Source organism: Otolemur garnettii, unplaced genomic scaffold (assembly GCF_000181295.1).
Source record: "Otolemur garnettii isolate 467f Iridium unplaced genomic scaffold, OtoGar3 scaffold00003, whole genome shotgun sequence".
In the NCBI taxonomy this organism is placed as follows: Eukaryota; Metazoa; Chordata; class Mammalia; order Primates; family Galagidae; genus Otolemur; species Otolemur garnettii.
Genome location: NW_003852398.1, coordinates 32,890,139 through 32,917,594, shown reverse-complemented (window position 1 = coordinate 32,917,594; position 27,456 = coordinate 32,890,139). Strand labels below are relative to the sequence as shown.

Here is a 27,456-nt window from a genome sequence, read left to right as displayed (position 1 = left end):
ACCTCATATGTTTATGGCTGATATGGAACAATTTCTTAGGATATCATTAAGTGAGGCTGGGCATAGTGGCTCACTCACGCCTGTAATCCTAGCACTCTGGGAGACTGAGGTAGGTTGATTTCCTGAGCTCATGAGTTCGAGACCAGCCTGAGCAAGAGTGAGACCCTGTCTCTGCTGAAAATAGAAAAAAGAAGTCAGGTGTTGTGGTGGGCACCTGTAGTCCCATTTACTTAGGAGGATTGTTTGAGCCCAAGAGTTTGAGGTTACTGTGAGCTATGATGCCACAGCATTCTAGGACCACAGAATGAGAATCTGTCTCAACAACAAGGTATTGTTAAGTAAAAAAGGTAGTGCACATTTGTGGTTTTAGAAAGTATGTGTATTCATATATATGCCTGTGTGTGTGCAGGCTGTCAGGCACTACACACAAAAAATAACAGGCATTAGCAGTTGCCTTTGAATGTTTGTTTCTTTCTTTCAGATTATTTTTGACATGTGCATATTACCATACCAGTTAAAGAGGAAAAAATTTTAATTTGCATGTATTATAATGTATTATTAGGAAATTCAGGAGTAGGTAGGTAACTTTGCTAATCCTTTCCTTCAAAATGTTCTTCACTTCCTTTGTCGGCAGCATGATAGCAGGTCCGACGGGGTTTGACTTTCCAAAACCACCTTCCTTTATAACCATCGCTTCCAGTCTGTGCCTTCTAATTTTCTGCATTCATGTGGCAGTAGGTTGAGGAGAAAGTACACTCTACTCACTTCCCCCCAGGGAGCCTTTTTGTATACTGGACTGCTTCTCTCGTTTAGATCCATTTTACTAAGTACCACAGTGGTTAGGGTGGCAGAAATGTGCTGCATTTTGCAGAGCGTTGTAAGTGATGTCTGTGCCACATATCCTCAGGCCACCAGGAAGCTTCTGTAAGTGAGGGAGCATCAGGAGGGAAGTGTGGAAATTGGCAGCACTGGCTGAAAATGGGGTAGCTTGGGAGGCTGTATTCAATTTAGTTAGGATATTAAATGAATTAAAATGGATGTGCTCAAGTTATGTGCCTTGCCTCATCAGTGCTATAAAAAGCCCTTTAGCCGGGCTGTAATTTGACTCTCTTCTCTATAATGTTACGCAATATTCCTATGGTTACAGAGCCTGAATAAGTGGAAGCTAATCATTGGTTTGCTAAATGTGGTTCATGGAATAGTTCACAACTCCCAGACTTGCCAACTGCTGCTTGTTTAGTTTCACGTTCACCCTTCTTGGGTAGAAGTTAGTTTGTTCCTCAGAAAAATGTACAGTAATATTTGTCTCACATCCAGGAGCCGGGCAGCATGGCAGCTCTCCATCAGTCTTGGGATAGGAAGGAAAAAAGGTCATGCTAAGCAAAGTATTCTGATACATGCGCTTCTTTAGGGTACGGAAGATTTCAAAGCTGGGAATTAAAGTTGTAGAACTTTGGGGTAATAGGAAAGTCACATTTTGTGAACTCTTCAGAGATTTACTGTGATAGAACTCTATAGACTAGACCATTCTGTGGCCCCAGAAATTAAATTATGCTCTTTAGATTTTTTTTCTCATTTGTTTCATGTGATAAGAAAATCTTCATTATTGCCCAAGGTCACCTGCAAACATCACACAGGTGCTTTGCCTTTAGGAGCCACAGGGTTAGGAGCTGGATTCCTTTCTTCTCTCTTCTCCCAGTGTGTGTGTGCTCAGGGGAGTATACACAGAGACGTAGGTACCAGCTGGACTTGTGCCCTTATGTACGTCCTTCCACCATTCATGAGTATTTGGCCTCTTCCTACCAGGATGAAAGTGGGTTCTTTCCCAGTAAATAGAAAATGTATTTTGCCCACCTATGACGCATTCTCCTTTTCCAGCTGACAGGCTATATGCCCTGCCCTGCAAGAGGAATCTTTTTGTAGTTGATGTCCTAGAATTCCTCTTAGAGACTGTCTATAAAGAGACAGTTCAGTGGTGTTTCTCTTTACCTGGTGTATCTATCCTTTAGATCTCTTTGCATTGTTTAAAAAAAGAAAAAAAAAAGCAACAGCCAGAAAACCTGATCTAACCTGGCTTAAAAAGAAAAAAAGGAATTTGTAATTTACATGAGTAAGAAGGTATGGCCAAATGCCAGGGCTAAAGACCCACTCTGTCTCAAGGTTTGCTGAACTCCCTTTCAGGCTCTAACTGGTGGCAGCAGGCAGTCACATAACCTCCCACGTGCAAGCCCAGCAAATAGGAAATGTCTTTTCTCCCGTCTCCTGGAGAAGTCCTGAAGTTCACTCAGATGAGGCTGGTTTAGGTCTTGGGCCATCCCTCAGCTGATTACTAGGTCCACAGAGATGATAACGCTTTTTGTCAGCCTTTCCTCAGTCTCATTCCCCACCCCTGGAAGGAGCAGGAAAAGGGAAGCTCTTCAACCGAAAATGAGGCCCTGCACAGAACAAAAGGGAATGGGAGCTGGTGGCTACATAACTAGTCTTCAGCCAACATGAGGAAGCTGAATTCTCCCCTAAAGGCACAGAAAGTCTCCACTGCCCTCCCTCCAGTTTGCATGTGACCTGACCCAGCACACCAGGGAGAAGATGGGGTTTTATTAAGCAGTTCATACTCCCCCACCTGTGGAGTAAATTATGGAGTATTATTACCTTCCTTTGTGCTATTCCAGGGGACTGTGAGAATGATCTCTCTTCTTTTAAACACACACTTATGTAAAACATACGCATTTATTTAAAAGTCTATGCAAGAGGAGCTAAAAGAAGAAATTATGAGGAGCCAATATAATTATGTGGTTCTCATTATACATCTGAGCTTCAGGAAGTTTTTAAAAAATTATAAAAGTAATAGAATAAAATCATTGTATAGAAAATATAAAACCACAATTCCACTACTCTAACCCAACCACTATTTTAATTTTAGAGTATTTCCTTTCAGCTTCTGTTCATATGAATTTCTCACTAACTTTTATATCTTGGTATTTGTTTTTTGTTTTTACTCAATACAACCATTTTCTGTGTTGCTTTACGGTAACTGTTGTAAACAGCAACATATTCCATCAGATAGGCATGCTATAATTCACCTAATCATTCTACTCTCACATACTTAAGCTGTCTTCATTTTGTTTTTTCTAATGTTATAAAGAATAGTATGTACTGAACGTTTCTAAAGTCTGTGACTTTTCTCATGCCTTATCTTATTTCCTGAGATTAGATTGTGAGAAAAGGGATTGTGGATTCAGAGGATATAAACATTTTTAAGACCCTTGATACATATTGCCAAATCGCTTCTCAAAACTATTGCATTTATCCTACGGCCTCCCGCAGTTTATGAGAGGATCAGTTTCACTGCATTCTTACTGGCAATAGATATTTGGATTTTTAAACATTTTCCTAAGTGAATATGCAAAAATATGTGTCATTTTTGTTTTAATTTGTATTCCTCTGGTTACTGAGAAGGTTGGATGCTTTTAAGTGTGTGTGTTTATTAGCTACATTTTATTCTCTGCCTTATGTGTTGTCTTTTTCTTCTTTTTAGACCCCAAGACAGCTTCTGAGACAGAAACTGATATCTGTGCTGAATGGGAGATAAAGACCATCACTAGTGCTCTGAAGACCTACCTAAGGTAGGGACTTTCCATTTGCAGGGCAAGGTGCCAGCTAGTTATCGTGCAATCAGGAAGAAAGCAGTTTTATTTTCAGCCTCCAGAGAGCTGTTGGGTGGGTGTTTGAGATGTGGAAACAGCTTCTGTGTGGGAGCATTTAGCTCAGCTGGTCAAACCAATTGTAAATCCTCTATAACTGATGGGTTGTCATTGTGCAAGGGGGGCAGGAGTGATCTGGGAAACTGTGCCCTTGATGAAAAAAGCACTATGATAATTAGCCTCAAACAGAATCTAAAATGTGGTCTTCCCTGACATCCCTAAATAATCTTTAAGAAAACCAGGAATCCTGTATCACATTCTTTTGAGAATACCTGAGTATATACGCTCTGTACTTTGCTAATTTTGTGTATTATATAGAGTAGTTGCTGATACTGTTCCTTAAAAATGAGAATTTAATGAAATTCCTTTTTGATTCTTCCCACTTAGATTAGAAAACATTACCTTCCTGTAGAGACTATTTTTCCTTGTACTCATATTTATGATATTACTGCTACCTCTCTACCCCTCCTTTGGTTATTCAGAGGTAGGTTATTGACCTGCAGCCTGCATATCAGTGTCATAAATAGACTGAAATTTCTGCTGGCTTTGAGGGACAGGAATATTGTAGTTTTCTTACATGGAAAGGTCATATCCAGTCCTGAATAGAAAGAACTGTGATCAGAAATTGCATAAGCCTTTGTACAGGTTTGGTGAAGATGAACTTGGCTGGAAAGCAGAGGAGGAAGGCCACACACAGAAAAGGAATTGATGATGCAAGTTTTATTGGCTATTGGGGAATGAAGGCAAGAGTGAGATGTAACGTAAATGTTGACTAAGAGGTTAACTAAGGGATCCACCGAGAGGAAAGCCTCAGCCAAGAATAATGTACAGTTTGTTGCGAAGTTATTTGAATTACCAGGAAAAACTCAAGTTTATGGTTAAAACATATTCAGATGCCAGCAGTTTAAAATTTGCTTGTATCATAATCCAATGTTAGGGGTTCTAGCCCTCTGGTATTCTGGAGCAACACTCCTTAGTGAGTTCACCATGAGCACACCTACAAAAGTCTCTCCAAGTGTTTCTAGGTGAACTGACTCTGACAGCAGGCTGCCGGGAAGATGAGTTTAAGCTCAGGTAATTGCAGACATGTACTGAGTCGCCTGTTTCTCAGACACATCTTAAAATGCTCTTGTTGATGGGTGAGTCACTGACTGAAAAGGAAATCTCTTGGTTTGTGCTAGACTTTTGCATTAGCACTCTATTAGTCGTGACTGTGAAACATGATTGTGCCCATATCCTTAAAAAAGAGAAAGAATGAAAATTTCTGGTGAAATCACAGAACTCTTTCAATAGGGAAACTAAGTTAAGTTGCCATTGTTCCCCTGTGATCTTTGTCTTTGAGAAATGTAATAAAGTTTGGCAGTCTCTAAGCTGCTATTTGGAGACCATATAATTATTTTATTATTAAGCTGACTAGCCTATACTCTTTTATTCCAGAATGCTTCCAGGACCACTTATGATGTACCAGTTTCAAAGAAGTTTCATCAAAGCAGCAAGTAAGTCTTTTTTTGTCTCAGTGCTAAGGGGAAGAGAATAGAGTTTGCTATTTCAAAGAACAGTCAGTATCTCAAAATAAATATTACCTAACCTTTCGTAGTCTACATGTAAACTGGCCATATAACATGGTCATGAGATTTGGACACAGAATAAAAAGGAGGATTGCTAAGGGTCTTGGTACCATGTTGAATTTACAGCAGAGGAGAGAAACTTTACAAATGTTTTGTTTAGGAGGAAAGGGGTGATGGGGGAAGCAGAAGAAAAAAGCAAGCTTGCCTTTCTAGTTTTGATTACTGGAGTCCTAACTTCTAGGGGTTTTTTACAGCCTTTGAGTAGCATTTTGCAGAATGAATCAGACATTGCACATTACCTAAATTGAGCTTTGGAAATGTTTCCCTGAATATGACACCATTTATATAACTTCACAGTCCTCTTTCCATCATGTCTTCCATTTACAGCTTCAGATTATTCTTCAGCTATATCATCCAGGTCCCTAGTGTCATATTGCTGGTATTAAAATACATAGGGATTAGGTGCAAGCTGCCCTTAGTATCCTGGAATCTGTCTACGTGGGGCAGGCCTCCCATAAGGGGTCAGAAAGATTCTCTATCAGATTTAAATCTGGCATGAGGCTTCACAGTATTATTATGTCGATAGCTTGTGCCTCTCCCTGGCTCCTTTCAGCCTTTAGAGTTTGTTTACCCAGGTAGCTACTACTGGCCTAATTTAGTAGCACCTAATGTTCTACCCATAGTTTTCCCTTAAAACAGGGAAGAGAAAGACATGAGAGAGAGCTAGAAGTGAAGATGGTATTCATGTGATTTTTTGCTCAGAGAAATTGCAACCCCATAGCAACCATTCTCTAATTAAACCTCACATCAGTCCTATAAATAGGTGTGATGAGTACCATCAATCTATTTGCCAGAGAAACAAAGCCATTTACCCAAGTTCAACCAAGAGAAGGTGATAAGCCATCATTTAGGGTACAGGTTGGCAGAAAGATTTAACTATTTGATCTGCCATTGCTTGCTTTCTGCCCGGCTGTTTGTCATATGTGACTTGAGAATACTGGGCATTTCTTCTGATTTCCCTCATGCTTTCTTGAGGTGCTATTTTGATACTTGAGACCCTTGCAATGCTGTTCATGTAAGACATGTTTATCACTTTACAAGTGCATAAAGTTCCTTCCTTCCTTGAAACAGAGTCATCTCTCGAGGGAGCCAGCTGCTCCTGAGCTTGTTCTGTTCTGGGTATGCAGTCGACTGGCTGCATTTCTTCACGTCATCATCTTGGCTTGAATTTTTTGATGGTAATTTTTATGGTGAACCCTGTTCCAGAAGCACCATTAAAAGGACTTTTAGTCATGCCAGTCAGACAGTATGCACGCAATACAGGGTCATAAATCTTTGCAAAATCCTTGTTCTGTTAGTGCCTAGTCTTTGATTTCTCTTGATTATTCATCTCATAAAGTGGTTCAGCTGTGACACTGATAAAATATTGCCTCCCTCCCTTCACAGAGCTGGAGAACCAGGAATCTCGGATATCTGAAATCCACAGCCTCGTTCATCGGCTCCCAGAGAAAAATCGGCAGATGTTACAGCTGCTCATGAACCACTTGGCAAAGTAGGTTTAAGACCAATTGTTGGCCCTTTTCTCACCCCCAGAAATTTCTTATCTTAGCAAGAAAGCTTGTCTTGGTTCTCCTTATGTGTCCTGCTCCCACTATTGCATCAGGTATGCTGGAGGCTTAGGAAAGAAACATGTGAAATGTTAACCTCAATGGAGAACAGCAGCACTGCCAGATGGCCTCCGCACGGGAGGCCAGGGACGTGCCCGGATGACCAGGTCATCAGACGGAGTCATATGTTCTCATGATGATCAGGGGCAAACACGAGTGTGTTGTGAGTTTACAGAACTTAGCTTAGAGTAAGGAGGCCTGGATTCTAGAGACGACTCTGTTCATAACAAGGCCCTTAACCAGCCCTGGACAAACCCCCTAAAGCTTCTATTCTTGGTTACTTCATCTATCATATATGGATAATAGACCCCCACTTTATCTACAAGGTCATTGATTTTAAAGGTTACATGTATTAAAGCCTTTGAAGAAGTGTAAAGAAGAAGGGATTATTTTTGGCAAATGTTCATTTGCCTTCTGAGATAATCAAAGCATTCAGTAGGGGTCTGATTTTCCTGCTAGGATTATTTACACTCTTGGAATGGCTTTTGATTTTTGTGTATTTAACTATTGCCTGACCCTTTTGAATGGCTTTGCTGACTTCCTTGCTGTTTCAGTCACAACTTGTGTGTTCTAACCTTCCCTTGACTTTGATAGTATGTTCTTGATTGCACAGTGGAACACAAGAAAGGCCTGAGAGTGTAACAGTTAACCTAAATCATTAAGTCATCCATTCTCCTGAACTGAAGTTGTAGATTTAGCTCTTCCCCACAGTTTGCTCATACTATTATTTCTTTGGGATAAGTTGATATTCTTCTGAAGGAGATTGTGGTGGTTGGTTTTCATATTTCTGTTCAGTGTTTGATATCACCTTTGGGGGAGAGAATGTTTACTGTAAAGATTTCCACAATTTCCTCATTTTCGTTAAGAAATAAGAATGCTTTGTGTGTTGATGGGAAGTAGCTGGGTAGACCCATGGTTGTTCCTTTATTGACCAATTCTTTTTCTTTCCTGGTCATATCAGAGTTGCATGCTCAGAAATAAGTAACATGGTAGAGAACATACAAGTGCATAGGAGAAGAACACCCTCCCGCAAACGTCAAAGAAGCCCAATGAAATGTGTTTAGAGTAATGGGAGCTAAGCTTTCCAAAGTAACTCCAGATGCTATGAGATGACAGTTCAGTATCTGTACCACAAAACCAAGTGTGAGGAATTTATTAAACAGAAAAGCTGGTTTAGACTCTAGTTGTAAAACTCTGCACACACAAAGGCAAGCCCCCAAACGTGGGAGGCTCTAGGTATACACGCCAGCTAACTATACCTGGGGAAGCTCCTGACTGCTTTGTGACTGCTGGGGCTAAGGGAGGCCTTCAGACCTGGTAGGAGCAGCTAGAGAAGGGTTAGGAACCAGCTGAACCCAGCAGGTCTTCTCAAGGAGAGCTTAAGTTGTTCAAGGGAGACCAAGAGTCAATAGTGATCCAGAGAGCCATTATTAATTTTTTTCATTTTTAAATTGCCCTGAGGATTGTTAGGACTTTTTAAGTAAGCAAAACAAACAAAAATCCCTTAAGGTAGATCTTGAACAGTTGAGCTTGTAGATGGCTTTCTCCTTCTTTTCCCACTCTTTCTGACCCCAATCCTGTTGTGTTCAGTCCATCTGTGTTCCTAACCTGAAGAGCAGTACAACTAGAGTGTGCAGGTCACAGCTGAGACCTTGACTTTTGCCTTCTAACTAACTTAAACCATTTGTGTTGCTGGAGTTATTTATTTTATAGCATTTCTAGAGTGTTATGTCTTGCCTTGAAACTCGAGGATGATTTTCTTTGGTTTTATGGCATGTCTCATTTAATCCTTACGAAGTTTATGTATAGATAAGTGCATGTGCCATAAAGGGAGCTGGTCAGAGCTGGTATTAGAACACTCATACTCAAGTTCTCAGCATTCTGTGTTCTTGGTCTCCCAAGTCTAGGTTAAAATATCCTTGAAGTATGTATAAATGAGTGCTGTTGAATCCTGTAAAGAGTATTTATTCAGGTCTGAAAAAATTCTTTGGCACCCAGAGGAGTTCTAAGATTCCAGTTAAACTTTGTTCTCATTTACAGCACTGTCCTTATTTTAAAATCGAGCAGTAAGGGAAAGTTAACTTGGGACAAGAGGCTTGTCTAATTCCAGTTTTCTCAGGTTTAGACTTACCCTGGGATATCGCCTGAGCTATTGTTCCTCTGGGCCACTTACTTAATGGTCAGCTTCCTTCCTAAGTTTTGGTTTCAGGGCTGATTCTGCTGGAAACCGAGTGTTTACTTCTCTCATTACCTACTGTTTGCCTTATGCATCTCAGGATTCTGGTTCAAAGGCAAGACATTTTGTATTGTGTGTTTTTTAAAGTACTCTTTTCAAACATCTTCTGAAATTGTTTTCCTTTAGCTCTGGTGAGAGAGTTAGGGTATTTTACATTTAATCCCAAATAAAAATGCATTCAAAGAGGAAAAAACATCTTGGAGGGAAAGGATAAAAACTCCAAACCTCTAAGCAAATGATTACCAGGGTACATTCAAATCATAGAGATGTTGGGTTTCTTTCAGACCTCAGAGGGAACATAAAAATTATAGGAAACCGTGCACATATGTTTGTAGTTCCAGCTTAAATCTACTATGATAATTAGATGTTTTCTACTTAGATCTTAGAATCCAACATACAGTCTGGAGTCATGTGCCTCAAAGCATGGTTTCAGATCACCTGGGGTGCTTGTTTACATGGACATTTCTGGGCCCCCGGTGTGGGTCTCCCAAATCAAGCCCTATGCCTGGGCATACACGTTTCTTATTTATTTCCTGGGTAATTATTATGTCAAAAGTCTTTTAAGAACTACTGGCCTGAGAATGGGTTAATGCAAGGATTCTCTAGGGGAGAGGAATATTGAGAGAAATGGGAATGGGAATTGAGGGGGGTATTAGAGACAGGGAGGAGAAGCTCAAAGCAGCAACTTCAAAAAGGAGATTTTGTTGTCATGATTAAATTAGTAAAGAAAAATTTAGTTTTGGTTTTCCAAGTCTTTACAGTTCGATTTTATGTTATACTTAGTTTTCAGCAAAGGATTTTGTTTTAAAATCATGTATAAGGCATTTTGAATCATGAAGAAAATTATCCCCAGCTTGCTGTGGATTCTTGTGCAAATTAATGAACCTTTTTGAGCCTCAGTTTCTGTGTTTCCCTTGAATCATGTGATTCTGTGTTTTCATGGGTGGGGACAAGAAAAAAAAATCCCAATCTGATAATTGGAGAAGGAAATAAGAGTAGATGAGTAATAAAGACTCATTTCATGGTAGTTTCATAATGTTTACATATTGTGATGACTCCAAGTATGTTGTATATCCCCTCACATACCATTCATAGTGGCTCATCGTAACTTTATTACAGTGTTTATGCTGTGAGGGAGGATTTCAAAGGAATCTCCATACATCAAGAATAGCTATTAAAAATACATTTTCACAGCTTGTTTTCCCAAAACACTTATTGAGAAATAAATCTTAGTCTCTTTCCTTTTTGGAGCAGCCATTCACTTTATTGCAAGGGTGTTTTGGAGAGGCAGAGCACTGGCTTGCCTCTCCAAAGAGGTTTTATATCTTTTAGGATGTTTTTGACTACAAGAAACAAAAATCCGATTCAAAATGGCTTAAACAACCAGAAGATGTGTTGTTTCATTTCACAAAATCAGTGCAGAGAGTTGGTGAATTTCTCGACTCAGGAGGGACTCAGGCTATTTCCACGTTCCTGCTCCACCAGCCTCATTGTGTTGACTAGCTCTTCTCAGGGGCACCAGATCTTACACTGTGCCCTTGCACATTATCCAGAGGCAGAAAGGCATTATTTTTTCTTGGAATCTCATTTTAAGGGCTATGATGATGCTTTTCCCAGACATTCTCCAGTACACCTTGTATCATATCTCATTGGTCCAAAGTAATCACTGGGAAGGGGGAGGGGGTGCCACCATAGTTATTTTACACCAAACAAGATTTATCTGTGCCACCTGTGGGAGGCTTGGATGTCAGAAGAAAAGCAGAGTTTTGAGTAGGCCGCCCACGGTGTCTGCTTCAAGGAGTCTTGGTAAATAACATTCAAGAGAGAGCATTAAGTCTTTTGAATGATCTTTGCATGGTATGCTGAGTCTGTCAAAACTACAGAACGAAAAGGCCAATTTGGGAGGGGAGATGCTTATGCAATGTGAACATATGTACACTAAGTTATAAGATTTCAGGGAGTAGAAGGTAAGAGAGAGTAATAAAGAGGAGAAGGTTGACTTTTGTACCATTGCTTCTTGCTGATCCCTTATTGTTCTTTTCATTCCCCCAATTGTCTGGTGTTTATTTTGATCTTCTAATACATGTTGTGACTTTCCAAACTAGACAAAATTCTGGAGATTGCAAGGTTCATGGAGGAATAGCGTGGGGCAAATGCTTGGCTTGCAAGTGAGACTTTATCAAACTCCGTAGACTCTCCATGGGCAGAAGTTATCCAGAGTTGAGTATGTAGTGGCTTGGCTTTTTTGTTTGGTTTTTTTTTTCCTGTTCTGTGACTAGAGTCTTGAGTACTTAGGCATCCCTGCAAATCAAAAAGGATGTGTTCATGTTTTCTTAATGAACTAGAAACAGTGAATTGGGTTCATGGGCAAATGCCTGTGGTTATAAGTAAAGTTATTGCCAACACTTGGCACCAAGGAGGATGAGGCCTGGGGATTAAGTAGTATTCCTGGAAGTTCTTTAGAAGGTTTCAAAATATAAAGAAGTGGACATTGATACTTGGTGTTACGTATGTCTGACAGATACTCTGATATTCCTTCTTTCTCCATCCCAAGTCTGGAAGATAAGATGTAGCATAGTGATGAGCTATTAGACATGTAAGAGGAGCTAGTTATTCCGTTGCCATTAACTAGTGCAAACAAAATAGCTACAGAATTTTATAAAGCACATTGAAAGAAAACAGTGCTTTTGAGATGATGGCTTTCTAAGATGGAAAGCTCTGGTCAGCTTCTCTGGCTGCCTTCCCTCAGCTGTGTACCCTGGCTCCTGAACCTTTGTTCTCTCTAGTAACCACTGGACACCCCAAGGCTGCCAGTGCCAAGTGCTTGGCTGCTGGGCCACTGATAGTGTGGCCTGTTCCCCCACAGAGCCACATTGACCCCATTCTCCTTCTACAGGTCCATCTGGCTTTTCCCTCACTGATTCCCACCCTGAACTCATTGTTCTGGGGATTGGAACCCTTTTCTATCTCTTGAATTTGTCTGCTTTTCTCTGTCTCTGTGACCAGCCCCCTAGCCCAGGCTGCGTGCAAAGGCCTCCTCCCTGTTGCTCTGGCTGGTGGAGCTCTGGCTTCCCTCCAGTCCACAGAGTGTGTGCTCTGCTTCCAGGGAACTTTGAAAACCGCGCATCTCAGCATGTGATTCCCTTGCTTACAAAAACTTCAAAGGCAGCTTCCCCATTGCTTTTAAGATAAAACCCTGGAAATGGCCTCCAAAGCCTTGTCTGGACTGGGCCATTCTGGAATTTGCAAGCTCATCTTGTGTCGCTCATGACTGTCATCCTGAAGCTACCGCTTGGCACTCAGAATTCATGGATATGTATTGGGCAAAAGATGAAGAAGCTTGTGATCACTTCTCAAACATCATCCTCCCTGCTCCATCTTTTTGCACTTCATCTTCTCCTATCTGGAATGGCCTCTCCCCAGCCTCTGCCTGTCAAAGGCTACCTCATTCCTCTAGATTCAGCTCAAATGCCATTGCCAGCGAGAACCCTTCCTGCCACATGTGCCTTCTCTCACTTTGTTGAGCTTCCATAGCCTTTGCTTGTTCCTGTCTTTTGGTGTGTCACATACCACCGTGGGGACAGCTTGCCAGGGGGTACCTCTCACTCCTCCTGAATCTTTAGCTACCCAGGTCCTGGGCAGTCTGTCTCCCTTATCCTTGTTTCTAACCAGAGCAGGCCCCATGTGTATCTGGTGGTGATGTCTACACCTTGCTGTTTTAGAACTTGAGCAGGTTTCTCACACTTTTAAAAGGGATAGTTATACTTTAAAAATTCTTATCTCTATGCTGACAGTTGTCTAGAGCGGAGGAGAAAGCCATGCTCTGTGCCCTTGCATGTGCCTTCTCCAATTTGCTGCAGCTCCTGACAGTCTTCTTATCTCTTGCTCCTGGCCCACTTCTGTCCTCACTCTTCCCTGCCTGGCCTTGGTATAGGCATGTGGGTTTGCCACCCCTGGCCTACCCAATAGCTTTTGCCAAAAGAGGAGCTTGATACTGGGCGAGTCACATGAGTGAGCAAGTGGAAATGGGCTGCGAGAGTTATTTCCCTGACCAGCTCTTTTTTTCCTCCTAAAGATTTATTATTTCTGACTAATTGAAGGACCCTAAAACAAGTGGGAAGTATTGCTTCCAGGCCGATTTATACTTATGTGTTTGGGGCACGGAGGAGAGTGTATTTTTTTTAAGACTAAGAATGGGATTCTCAAAGGACCTTCTCCAGCTATTTTTGGCAGAGCCAAAGGAAAATCTATTTAAAGGGACACTGCAAAGAGGACAACCATGTATTTTAAAGCAAACAGGCAACTTAGCACTTTAAATTAATGGAAATACAGAAGAAGAAATCAGAGCTCAATCCCTATTTAGCCTTGCTGCCGGACCTTCACTTACTTTCAGCCCAAGAATTTCCCTGTTCTATGGCTTTCCAGCTTTTGGGTTTGAGAAAGAAAAGATACAAGTTCAGTTTAAATTTTTTGCTTTTAAAAAAATAATCAACAAAATTTCTGAATTCAAGGAACTAAATCTTTCATATCACAGGTAACACCCATTCTGAAAGGGGAAATACTTGACTTCAAGCTGTTAATGCTCTTAGAGCTCCTTTGATTTGGGTCTCTTGTTTGTTTTGAGTTGTTCCACTTTTATTTGGATTTATTTTTTCAAAGATGGTCCTATTTTCTGATTCACCTTTTCCTTTTCTGAACCCTCTCCCAAGACAGGAGGACACTGTCTTTTCCTTTCTTATTTACTGGCTGTGTAAATTTTGGGAATACTGTATCGTAAAAGCAAGGGAGTACCAACAATCATGAACATGATTTAGGCTTTGCCAACTCTTTGCAGAGCCTAGATTTTTTATGTACTGGCCCTGGAAGCAGAGTGATTAAATAGCTCTCCTGGTGACTAGCTGACCCTCTCACTGCTCTGGGCACTGGCGTCCTCTTTTGCTCCGGACTCCATGTCTTGCATTGTGAGTGTTACCTGTGATAACCAGTCTTCCCTTGACTGGTTTTTCCCCTGTTCTTCAGATCTACTGTGGCTCAAACATGATACCTAGCAGACTTTTAGGTATACAGAGTTTATCTGTAGGGATTGAGAGCACAGTGGTTAAGAGAGAAGGTTCTAGAGCCAGAGTGCCTGATTTTGGTCTTGTCTCTTCTATAACCTTGTATGAATTACTTCTTTATGCCTGAGGGTCCTCATCTGAAAAAGATGATATCCTATCAGGTTCTTTTGGCTTCTTCTGTTTGGATTGCTGCCACCTCTGCTAGGGCAAGTTCATATGGCCTTTAGTTTGCTTGATGCAAGTGCAGACCGATTGCTTGTAGCCTCGTACCCTCACCCAGGGAGGCGTGACATAAAATGATGTCCACGTGTAGTGCTTGGAGGCAAAGGGGTGTAAAAACATTCCAGAGGGGAGATGGAAGCTGAGGGTAAGAAGCAGTCATTAGATAGCCTCTTTGAAGATGGTCCCAAGAGATTGAGCAAACGTTGGTGCTTAACCCAGGTGGTAGCTAGCTTCTCTGCTTATTCTCCCACAAATCCCTGTGAAGTATTTTCAATAGTACACCTTGATTTATAGTTATACACCACATAACAATGTTTTGATCAATAATGGGCCACCTATATGACTATGGTCCCGTAAGATTATAATGTAGTGTTCTAACTGTACCTTTTCTTTGCTGAGATACACTTAGGTGCATGAATACCTGCCATTGTGTTACAGTTGCCAACAGCATTCAGTATAGTAGCATGTTGACAGTTTATATCCTAGGAGCAACAGCTCTACTGTAGCCTAGGCGTACAGGAGGCCGTGCCATCTAGGTGTGTGTGAGCACACCCTGTGTTGTCTACACAATGACAGAATTGTCTAACAATGCACATCTCACAATGTATCCTCATCATTAAGTGACCCCTGACTACTTTAAGTCTCTTTTTGCAAAGGCTAAAGTGGGACAATAATAGTCCCTACCCTCTTAAAGTTGTTGTGAGGCCTAAATTTATTAATCCATATAAAGTTCTTACAAGAGTAGCACGTGACACACCCTCCACAAATGTTAACTATTTTACAGTCTGTTTGGGAAATCAGGGAATGGGAGAAAGAGGGTTATGAAGCAGTATCTTAATGTGCAGGGAGATGGGTCAATTGTTGATGCAGTGAAACCAAATCAACTTGTTCTCACTGACGGATGGGGCTTGCTTCACAGTTATGTTATTGGCAAGCAAATCTCTTGGGGCCGGATGCCAGAAAACATAGCACACACAGCTCTTGTCCACTCGGGAGATTTCTGTGTGCATGTGTTTATTTTTGCTTTATTTTTTTGTTTTCTTGGCAATTTGAGTGCATTTGGTCCAAAGGGCTGAGCATCTCACCGTTCCTAGCAAAATTTGAACAGGGCCAACTGGGAGAAAGAGCTGTTCATATCTGGTTTCAGATCCTACCTTATCCCAAGCCTCACACTTCCCTGTGAGCGTCAGGCCTCTTCATGATTCAGATGCCCCGTGGAATGGTGCACCTGTTAGAAGGAATAAGTGGTGTGGGGCTGATTTCCATGGAGGTTAGCTCCCCCGTCTCCCCCCCTACCCCTCCTGCCTCTTGGTGTCGCAAGGCTGATTTCATCTCAGCAGCAGCTGTCTTTGCTGCAGTTTAATAACTCTTAATTTCCTGGAGGGGGATGACACGTTATATCATGAAGACTCATCTTTGTCTGCTTGGTCTGGAAATTTCCATTTATCTTTGTGATCTTTGAAATGTTTCTCTTTGTAGGAGAGTCTGACTTTCCTTCTGTCTTACTCCGTTTGCCCCCTCAGATGCCCTGCCCAGATTAAACATTACCATCCACTGGGAAAACAGTTCTCTTCACCAACTAGTTTGCCCCTGAGTCTTCACAGGGGTATTTTTCTCTCAATTACAGAAATCTGTATTGTTGTAACAGTCTGTACTCTAAGGAAAGTTATGTGTGTGTTCACCTTCATTCTGTCCTGGTAGATAACTTTTTCACTTTGCAGTTGAACTCATAAAAGAGATCTGAAGAAATGTTCAGGTGGTTCGGTTTTTCATATCAGTTCTTTTGGCTTTCTCCCATGTCCAGGAAGGCTTTTCCTCCAGCAGCTTAGTAATTTACTCAGTATTTCCAATTAGATACTTTAAGTATAAATTATTATTTCTTGGTTCTATTCAGTAGTTGGTAGACGAAACCAAAATGTTTGCTCTTGTTGGTATATTGCAAGAAAGTCTTCCTGTGTACTTGGAGGTGCATAGGAAGAATAGATCACTGTAGTATTAAAGTCATATATTCATTTTAAATAATGAGATACCCTCGGCCTCAGCAAAGAGTTGGTCTGTTAGTTGTTTTGTCTATAAGCAACAGATGTCAACTGTGGCTAATTTATTAAAAAAAAAAATGGAAGAAGGAAATTTAAAAGAAAGCTTCTGGTTAATCATGTAATTGAAAATAATAGAATTGAACCATCACATATTACAAAGCCACCTCAGGGGCCCATATGGGGCCTGGCATCTTACTACATTTCCCTAAGCCATTACTTCTTCTCTTCTAGATAACTGTTTCAGATCTTGTTTCCTATTCCAATGAGAAAATAGATGCAATCAGAAGAGAACTTCCACAGTCTGCCCCCACCATATCTACCCCTGTGCCCATGTTTCTACCATCCCTCCCAGTGACAGAGAATCAGTCAGTGTTCCTACCTAAAGACAGCCCCTTCACTGAGGCCCCTGAACTGATGGACACCACATTGCATCCATGAGGACTTGGCTCTTACAGTTTTTCCCTCTCCCTTGTGTATCATTAACTTTTCTGTCTCTATTGAATCTTTCTCATCAGCCCATAAGCATGTTGTAATGTTTATAATCCTTTAGAACTAAAAAAAAAAAAAAAGCTTACAAAGACCCTTTCTCAATCCCATGTCCCCTTATACATACCATCCCATTTCTCTGTGCTTGTCTTTATGAAAAAAAAACAAACTCAAATACAGTAGGACCGCCATAGTTAATCACACCCCTATGTGACCTAATTTTTATAGATGGAACATGCACCACATGTACATGTTAGTACAGTAGGCATCGTTCCTTCTGCTGACCACCTCTGTATTGACGAGTGTATTATGGTCCCTTGGGTGGGCACCTCACACTGGTTCTGCTGTAGTGATCTGTGCTTATGTTTCCCGAGTCCTTTCTTCTCATTCATTCCCTCTCAACCCTACTCAGGCTTTTACACTCACTACACCACTGAAACACCGCATGTCAGTGTTGCTCATGAGCTCATGTTGCTAAATCAGTTTCAGGCTTCCCTTGCTTAATCATTCCAGAGGAATTAACGCAGTTTCTCATGCCTTCCTCCTTGATATGCTTTCTTCACTTGATTCCAGGATGCTGCACTCTACTGCATGTCCTCCTGCTCCCCAACTGCCCCTCCCAGTCCTATTTGCTACACCCTAGGACTCAGGCCTTCAGTCCACAGACCTGATCTCCCTCCATCTTCTCTCCTCCTCCATTGCTTTAGGACTGCAAGCTCCCATCTCTGCACTCCGCACCCACCAGCATTTCTTAATTTTTTTAAAATAGCACGTGTCACTGTCTAGTATATTGTATTTGGCTTACTCTTGTTGTCTTGTCACTGAAATATAAGCTCCATGAAGTTTGTAGTCTCCTCTACCTGACTGTATCCTTAACACCTACAACAGTGCTTTGGACATTTTAGGAGACACTCAATAAATATTTACTGAATAAACAAATGAAAGAAAGGTAGAATCCAGGGAACTCCTGGGTGGCCCTTTTGAAGCACTGCCTTTATAGTGTCTCAGCTCCAACCACCTTGGTCCCCTTATCACTCCATTGCAGATGAACATTCCTAGTAAAGAGAGTTGGGTTCAACTGCCATTCTTGAACATGTAGGACACATGTAATGGAGAAAGAAGATCCAATTGGAAAATTTCCAAGGAAAAATTGGATGCCATTACTCAAAAGGGCTGAACAGGTAGAAATATCCAATGTCTACAAGAGTTGTGCTTCTTACAATCCAGTTCTTTTCCTTGGAGAATTCTTCTTTTAGAAGAAGAATTAGAAACTTCCGATTTTGGCTCAAATTTTAATGCTATAATGGATCATATAAATGCCTGGATAGACCTATTATGCATTGTTATGTGCAAGATGGGGCCATCATTATGATAAATACAAACAGCAAACGTAGCATTCAGATATCTCTCTAATGCATAGTTACACAGCCTGGCTCCCCTGGACGTCTGACTGTTTTTGCATGAGCTATCACTTTATGAAAGCCCAGCCTCTCTTTGCAGCATGCCCCCAGAAAGACCCTGCACTTGGAATTGTCTCCTATGATGCATGATGGAGTGAATGAAGATGCTAGCTTGGTTCTCTGACCCCCCCAGAACTGGGTACATTTTAAACCTGTTTCCTTCAGTCACTGGGCAAATGGGGGTTGCTATGCCAGACACATCTCTCAGTCTACCTGGCTAGTCAGGTTTTCGTGTTCTCTGTACTGAAGGATAATCTTGCCATTTTGCTAGTTCAAAAACTAAACTGCCCTCCTACTAGCACTGCTGCTTAAACTGCCTACTGAGCTTCCCTTCCAAACTGCTGTCTGTGCTACAGGGTCGTTCTCCCCAGCCCTACCCAGATTGTTAAGGAAGGAAAGGACACTGGCAGACGTGTAGATTATCCTTCCTTGTCATTTATGTGTTGTGATTCCTGATAGGAATAAGCACATCAGAAATTGTTTTTGTTATAGTTAAGTCTCATCTCACTCCATTGAAACTTAAGGCAAATATCTGATGCTTTTTGCTCCTTCTAAGGCTTACCTTTCCTCTTTAGGGGATGGAGGGAATATAAAAACGAATCCCTGGTAAACTAATTCATAAAGGATGCAGAGTAGCACTTCATTTTCCAATAAAGTCAAAAGCCAGAGTTCTAAAGCGAAGCACTTTCAGTTGCAGAACTCCTAAGTCCTTGCTAGTTACTGTTAAAGGAGTTGTCTTTGTACGCTTGCACTTTCTGGGATTTGACAGCCCATTGAAAACTACGCTCTCCAGTGTTACTGATAATCAGGAGCATCTCTGATAAAGCTCACTTGGCCAGAGCTGGACTGAGATAAAGAAATGGGACTGTCCAGCTGGCATCACTCATTCCAACATGTATTGATTGGTTGAGCAGTTTCTGTGGACAAGACACTTACTTATTCAAGAAGCTAATTATTTTTATTAGTGAGTGATAGGGAAGAGCATTGGCCTAATAGGTAAGACGTTCTAATCCTGGGTTTTTACAAACTCTTTTTATGCATGATTTGCAAGTCGTTTATTAGACCTTCAGCTTCATCATCTACCAAATGAGAGGGATTACTTTTACACTAAAAAAAAAAGTCCACACACTCACTACATTCAAGGAAAACAGTGTAGAAAGGATAGCCACTGAATTTTAATTGGGTCTTTTTCTCCTGGTTTCTTTATTTTTGAATTTTTATGAAGTAACCATGTGTACTATTTAAAAAGTTATAATTAGTTTTAATGAAAGGTGCAGGCTGTGTGACTCGGAACCCCTTTTAACTTCAAAGACATCTATGATTTCATGGAGCAAGAGTGGGTAGGACAAGGCAGGACAGTCCTTGGTAATCCTGAGACACCATCCCTGCTGTCTGCTTTCGCTCTCTGTTGTCTGCCTCTCTGCTGGTTTGCATCTCTACCCAAGTGGTCAGCAGAGAGGTGGACTACAATTCAGCACGGTAGAGATGGTACTGAAACTTTTTAACTTGAAAAGGTTTTTGTATTTTTTTTCCATTTTAACTCATATTACTGATAACTTGGAACGACACGAATTTTTTCTGACTTATGTGGCCACTAATTAAATGTGAACTGTACTATTATACAGAAGTGGTTTCTAATAAAAGGAAGTTAACAACAAGACTGCACTGTTTCTGTTTCTGCCTTCTTTCTTTTTGTCCTTTCCTGTTACTTTCAGGAACTGTGAGGGTCCACGAACTTTTCATCCATCATAGACCCCTCTCCTCTTTTTCTTCTACTCCGTCTATGCCAGTATGACTGGTATTCTGCTGGTTTTTTATGACCCACAAACTAAGAACGTTTTTTTTACATTTTAAAATAATTGAAGAAAAAAATAAAAAGAAGAGTAATATTTCATGACACATGAAAATTACAGGAAATTCATATTTCAGTGTTCATACAGTTTTTTTGGAACAGAGCCACACTCATATTTATGTTATATATTATCCATGGCAACCTTCGAGCTACAATGGCAGGTTGAGAAGTTGCAAGGAAAACCATATGGCCCACAAAGACTAAATATTTACTCTTCAGTCCTTTAGAGAACATGTCTGCCAAATGCCTGTGCTAGAAACTCCTTTTTCATTGGCTGCCTTGGACCTACAACCTGCTTGGTTGTGCCAATTTGTTCAACAACTGTTTTATCAAGTGCCTACGGCATGTCACATGCACTATGCTAGACACGGGTATCCAAAGATGAGCATGATACCTTACCTATTGGGAAGGAGGAGTTCACAGCCTAGAGCAGTGGTTCTCAACCTGTGGGTCACGACCCCTTTGGACTGTATTGAAGTTTAGGGCATTAGGAAGGTTGAGAACCACTGGCTTAGAGGGTGGTGTGGGCATATCTCTAGGTCAACTACAGCCCGGTTGTGTGTGCTGGTGCTGAGGTGTGAGTTAGGTACTGTAGTGGAACCTGACTCATCTTGGGAAGGCAGCAAGAGAGTAGAGTAGGTTATCATTAGATAGCAGATTACAAAGCCTGGACACCCTGAAGCTGCACTTTTTCTATGTTGGTTACTTTTAATTATAACACTAGAATTGTTCCATTAAAGTTAATTGTTACCTAGAACAAGAGTTGTCATAATTTTAACAAGTGTGCCTTGAACATTCCAAGTGCGCATAAAAATTATTGCTCTATTATAGGGTCCACATTTGACAGAGCTATATAAATATTGTATTTAATGATTTTAGTTTATTATCATCAAAGTATAAAATTTTCTTTGAAGAATCACTATTGGATATCGACTTATAAGCAAAGGAGAATAAACTTTTTGGTTAAAATTGTAACTTTTATTTGCTTTAATTAAAAAAAAATTCTTAGTACTTTTAACAAAGCCTTAATTACTGTACTAATGATCTTTGTTTCTTGTATAAAAAGATCACTGGGCCCCATTCAAGACCTCCTGAATCATAATGTGGGAGCGCATAAGGATTTCTTTTTTTAATCAGCTCCCATTTCTATCTACATTAATTAATTAATTTCTACCTACATTAAAATCTGGGAACTGTTACTGAGGGTTATATTGATTAAAGGTGCATCTTAAAAGTTATTAGCTTTATTTAAAACTTGCATCTTCTACCCCTATAATATACCAAACTTTTAAAATTTCTCCAAGACAATGTGAAAGATCCCTGATTTTCCAAAACATACTCTTTCTCCCTCTTCTCCTTTTTTTATTTTGGAAAAAAAAAATAGAGCAAAATATACAAAAAATAATTTGGAATATGTATTTGTTTTGCTGTATGTAATTTTTCATGTACGTAGATATTTACGCTGTATGGATATATATTTATATGATAGTTAACATTTCTCATATTTGTTCCTCCCCCTCAAATGTTAACATTGAAATCCTCCTTCCTACCCCGTTCCATTTCCTTGGCCCACCAGTGGGCATCATTAATATGAATTTTAGTGTACATCTTTTTGAACTATGTTTTGATACTTTGAAAGTGATTTTTTTGGGTCCAAATACAAACATCTGGTATTTATGTATTGCCATTTCCATAAACGGTATGAGAGTATACGCTCACATTTTTTAGCTTGTGTTTTTCATTCAGTTGTATCTTCTTGAGATAAATCCTAGTTCATTCCTTTAAATGCTATGTAAACATCCCATGCATTATTTTTCCCTTTCTCTGTCGATAGACAGTCAGTATTGTTTCTTTTTTTCTTACTGTTATAAACAATGCCACAGTGAACATTTTTGCAAGCATCCTTTGGTACATGTTTGAGTTTTGGCAAGATGCATACTTACCTAGGAAAGTAACTGTAAGGATATGCATAGCATCTGGACATTGCAGATTATTCTCCATAGTTACTGTGAATCAGTTTATATGCCTGACACACTTTTCATTTGGATCAGTAGCGAGATATGGACACAAGATACTTCGGGTGGCACTTACTATGTCCCACGTAGTTTTGCATGTTTCAAGTATGTGGGAGCCAGTAATTTCCATTTAACCTGAACTGTAAATGATTGAAGCAGGTCAGCTAGACTCCAGGGATTAAAGTGGAGGTTGGGGGAATTGTGTTCCAGGTGAAGAACGGGAACAACTTGGCTGCAGACCTCAAATGCCAGGGAAGAAACCAAGGCACCGCAAAGGGTTGAAAGTCTTCACAGGATTACAGATAGGCTGATGTGAAACCACCCAGAGAGATCTGACATACAAACACCCTAGCACATGTCCTTCTCATTGTCCTCACTGGGACTTTGGCAGGTCCTGCTTCTTTAAAAATGCAAAGGCTTTTAAACATCTCCCACAAGCCTCCACGGAACAGCCCTACCAGAAGCCAAGCAGCAGTAGACACAACTCAAAGGGTTCACTGTAGGTCACTAGGGTTCCTGGCCTATGCAGGTCACCATGGCTGTGGAGTGCCACCCTTCCTGGCTTGCAAAGATGATAAAGCCCTATCAGTATCTTTGTAGAAATCTCTTTTGAGGATGGGTCTGGAATTTCAGGCTGGCATGAGCAATGTTTAAAAGTAAATGGTGTGGGGTCAAAGAGAGGCCATCTTTCCAACTCTGGGTCTGACAGCCCTCTAGACCACTTACAGGGTTGAAGGCCAGGAGCACCTACTACTCTGCAGCCTCTTAGCAAAGGGGAAGAGGGCTCTAGCTGTAGGTGCCTGGGCTGCCTTGTGGGATGCAGGCTAAACATCATGCCTAGCCCTGGTTTCCAGGGACATCCTTAAGTGCCTGATTGCCTCTTACCTTTGTTGCCTGCCTCTAAAGGCCATTTAGTGCCTACCTGCCCTCTCATATGTTTTACCTCCATTGAAATGGACCAACAAACTACTATATTTTTCTACCTTCTGTAAATGTACTGGAAGAAGGGAGGGAGGTAGAGAAGAAGGAAGGAAGCTAGCAAGTTAGTGAGGAGGCAAAGAAAAATCTTAACAAAGATTAGCTCTTTGTATTACCCAACCATAATGTTATGGTAAATGAATAAAAAATGCAGTTTAGCTGCAGGCGAAGTCAGGACACCAAGATGATGCATTAGCAGGACTGAGCCTAGGCCAGAGCAACAGAATTTGAGAAGGTATTCATCCACAACCATCCCAAAAGTGAGAGCCTCTTTATATTTTTTGCCCTGAATGTCTCTTCTGCCTAACCCCAGGCCTGGCCTGGCTGGGTTTCAGTCCCCACTTGGGGGCTCTTTGTCAGCTTCCAGCTTGAATTCTTCCTCTTGTTCTTTCAGTGTGCTATGGACGTTGATGGACAGTCCTGGGGAAGAGTCTGGTTCAGTCTCTTGTTTGCCTTCTCAGACTGTACCTGGTATTTTATATCTGTCACTGGGAAAAAGGATTTCAGATACAGACTTTTCTTTTAGAGAGAACTTTCAGGAATGTGTCTGTTGCCTCTTGACATGGATAATTAAAAAGTGCCCCCCTTCATTAACATCCGTAACTGAAAGCTGGCTCTGTTTGACTGTGGCAAAATAGGAACAGGTGGGTTTGATTTGCTTAGGAACTTGAAACTCAACTTTAGAGACTTCTTAGCATCTGAGCTCTCTGGGTCCTTAAGTACTTTCCGAATGGCTGACTGGTGAAACAGGTGTTGGTGTGGCAGAGCCACTGAACTCACATGGCACTTCTGTTTCAAGAAACCAATCCTCCATTCATGCTCTTGCTCTTCTGACTATGCTCTGCAAGTGCAGAGTAATTTTTAGCTGAATTGGGCAAGAATAATATTGGCCATGGAAGAGGTGTTTGGGATTGCCATCTCATCTCAAGTTTAACTTTTCCTTTGCATTTGCATAACTAGTTCGCAGAAGACCTTTCCCTCCCTCCTTTAATCAGTTCGCAGAAGACCTTTCCCTCCCTCCTTTAAGCAGTTCGCAGAAGACCTTTCCCTCCCTCCCTCCCAACTTAGTGCTTTGTTGGGCAAAGTCAATTTGGAAAGAGTTGAGGGGTGGGAGGGCACAGAGGCTCTCTGGAATTGGACAATAAAACAAGTTAGGCAGAGGAAGCCTGTGGCAAAAATTTTTTTCTCTGTTTTGATGTACTGTGAAGTAAGCACTTTCTCCTTTGGAGACTGCCAGCACAGAGACCTTCTCATCTTTCCCCTTCTCTGTTGTTACCTCCCCCGTGTGCCTGTAAGCACCTTTGTTTGCCGGCCTTCGCTTTAGCCTTTGCTACCAGGCTGATTCTTTGGTCTTTGCATTTAGCGTAGGAGAAAGGCAGATGGAGAGATCACCCAGGAAGCTCGGTTTGCCATTTCAGAGTTAACTGTGCTGAGCAGCTAATTTGATTAATCACATTTAACCGAAAACACCTGCAGGGTCTGCCAGACAGAGGACAGTCAGCCTGGTATCGTCAGCCCCATACAAACCCTTCTCACTGTCAGACTGGACTAAATGAACATGTTTTTAAACATAGGTGCCTTGTCGAGGCCTTGAAACAAGCACTTACATGGTCTTAATGGCTCCTCAGGAGAAAGCTGCATGTGCAATGGCCCCCTTTGGCTTTTGGACTCATTTCCCTACAGCCTAAGCATGGTAGTATTTGTGGAAACTGATCCAGTGGTGCAGAGTGCGTAAGGAAAGTGAGCTTGTTTGACTCAACGTTTGCAGGGCCTGGGGGGAAGCTAGAGATGAGAGAAGAGATACAGAATTCTCCTGATGCCCGTAACCTGGCTCATACTGCTTTGCATGGTCTTCTCCCCTTTTCTCCCCTTTTGGAAGATGAGCCGGCAGTCACATAACTCCAGGACATCTGGATGGGAAGATCTGCTGTGGAGCCTCAGGGGTGTGACCTACCTGTGGGTCATGGGGGACTTTGAATACTTGACCATGAGTGTTGGTGGCCATTCTAATGAGAGTCAATTGATTCATTCTTCAGATAGTGGGATGCCTGTTATATGCCAGGTGCTATTCTAGGTATGGGGCTATAGCAGTACCCAAGACAAATAAGTTCCCTACTGTCCTAGAGCTTAAATTTTAATTGAAGAAAGATGCAGATATTTACATATATTCGTTAAGCACCTACTCTGTGTTGATAACCTGAGAATATGATGGTGAATTAAAAGTTATGATATAAAAGTATAGGCTAAATCTATTACAAAGATGATTCAAGTGCGGTAGGCACTTTAAGCATAAGTGGCTAGGGTGTTGCAGATGGGCAAGAAGGTGTGTTAGATGAAGTGGTCAGGAAAGACCTCTTAGGGTAGTATTTAAGCCCCTATGTGAGTTGTATGAGAGCAAATCCATGTGAAGAGGGAGAGGAATAGCCTTCCAGGAAGAAGGAGCAGCAGGTGCAAAGATCCTGAGACAGGAACTTGCTTGGCATGTCTAAGGAACAGTAAGGAGGTCAGTGTGGTGTAGCTGAGTTTAGAGGGCTAAGCAGGGGCCAGACCAGGTGGGGGTTCGGTGACCACAGTTTAAAGAAGAAGTTTAAATTCATTCTAATTATAAATGGGGGGTCCTGAGGATTCAAGGTGGGGTAGTGACATGATCTGTGGTGGTGGTGGTGGTGTTTCTGTTCCCAGGACCATCCTGCTACTCTGGAGAATGAGCCAAATGGGGACCAATATAGTGTTGGGGTGGGGGTGTGCTGATGCAGTAGCACAGATGGGGGACGCTGGGACTCCGGTGAAGTGGTGGCCATGCTGACAAATGGGCACATTTGGGATATATTTTTAAAAATGCGGCCACCATGATTAACCGAGGGACTAGTAGCAGCATGGAGAGGAATCAAGGATGACTCCTGGGGCCTTCTGTGGGGCAGAAGGGAGTTCTTATTTTGTTTTATTGGTGTGGTTAGACAGACAGGTGTCAGGGATGAAGATATTAAGAGTTCTGTGTAAGCGCTCTCAGTATAGACCATCTTTTCCCTCTATATCAATCATGGGGCTGATGAGATCACTGGGGGTAGGTCTGTGGGTGCAGGAGGAGCGGTGTCAGGACAACCCCATGGCACTACAGCATTTAGAAGTGGGGAGAGGAGAGTCCAGCAGCGAAGACAAGGAGGAACACCCACGATCAGAGCAGAGCTCCTGGTGTATCCTAGCTGGGACTCACACCTCACAAAACAAACCCAAGTCAAGGTCTAAAAGACGAAGCCTGCTGTTTGTGGAACCAATTGCTTGGTTTATTTAAGGTAATGACCCGTGCTTTCTATTGATGAGATTGGAAATGACACAGTGTTTAAGAGTGGGAGCCCTGGAGTTGCACAGAACTGAGCTGAAACGCAGTCACAGTACTAGCTGGGGGCCCCCCTGGGGATTACCTGCCATTTGAGGATGGTGAGGAAAGAGGCGTCTTCGTTTATAAAATGGGGAGACTGATAGGGTTTACGGCAGAGTCGTGTGAATATTGAGTTGATGCATATATCAAGCACATGTCCAGTTTCTGAACCCCAGAATATCAGTTTGTTCCTCATTGACTGTTTCTCTGTGTCTTCTGCTGGGGATGTTTGATGCTTTGCACAATACCTCCGTTTTCTACTTTGCATTTTTGGTCTTTATTTGCTATGAATAACTTCTGTTTGGTATCTGTTGCTGGCTCTCAGCTTGGTGATAATGCCCTGATTGCCTCAGCCTTGACACTCACCCCAATCCCCAAGACAATTATTTCGTCACCCTGAAGTGTTAGGAGAGATTCTTTTCAGGGTGAATGAACAGCATATCCTCTTTGGACTGTCGCAAGAATATGGAGTGGTGTTCTTCTTGCCACCCAGAGAGAAAAGTTCCTTGTCACTATTTGTCCTTGCTCAGAAGTCATGAGGAATAACAATTTATGCCCAAGAATTTGTGAGGAACATGAAGACCTGAATAATAAAATCACTTTGCATGTTTGAAGACCTACTGTATGTCTGGTGCTTTAGATTTCTAGTATCTACTATCATTGCAATAATCCCCCAAAGCAGATATTGGGATTTTTGATTTATAGATGAAAACATCGAGATAGAGTTACATAACTTGCCCAAAGTTACATTGCTTCTAAGTTTTGAATTTAGGATTTGTACCCATGCTTCTGAGTC

The 27,456-nt window shown here is 41.5% G+C and overlaps 1 protein-coding gene across 4 annotated transcripts in view; it reads left to right on the top strand.

Annotated features, from left to right (window-relative positions):
* The window catches only part of ARHGAP26 (Rho GTPase activating protein 26), a 431,922-nt gene that overhangs the window by 277,600 nt on the left and 126,866 nt on the right, over nucleotides 1–27,456 (top strand). For all 4 annotated transcript variants that reach the window (XM_023515652.1, XM_023515656.1, XM_023515658.1 and 1 more), the window contains 3 exons: nucleotides 3,536–3,623; nucleotides 5,139–5,197; nucleotides 6,716–6,821. In XM_023515652.1, the coding sequence (XP_023371420.1) occupies nucleotides 3,536–3,623; nucleotides 5,139–5,197; nucleotides 6,716–6,821 (253 nt within the window). The remainder of the gene's footprint in view (nucleotides 1–3,535; nucleotides 3,624–5,138; nucleotides 5,198–6,715; nucleotides 6,822–27,456) is intronic.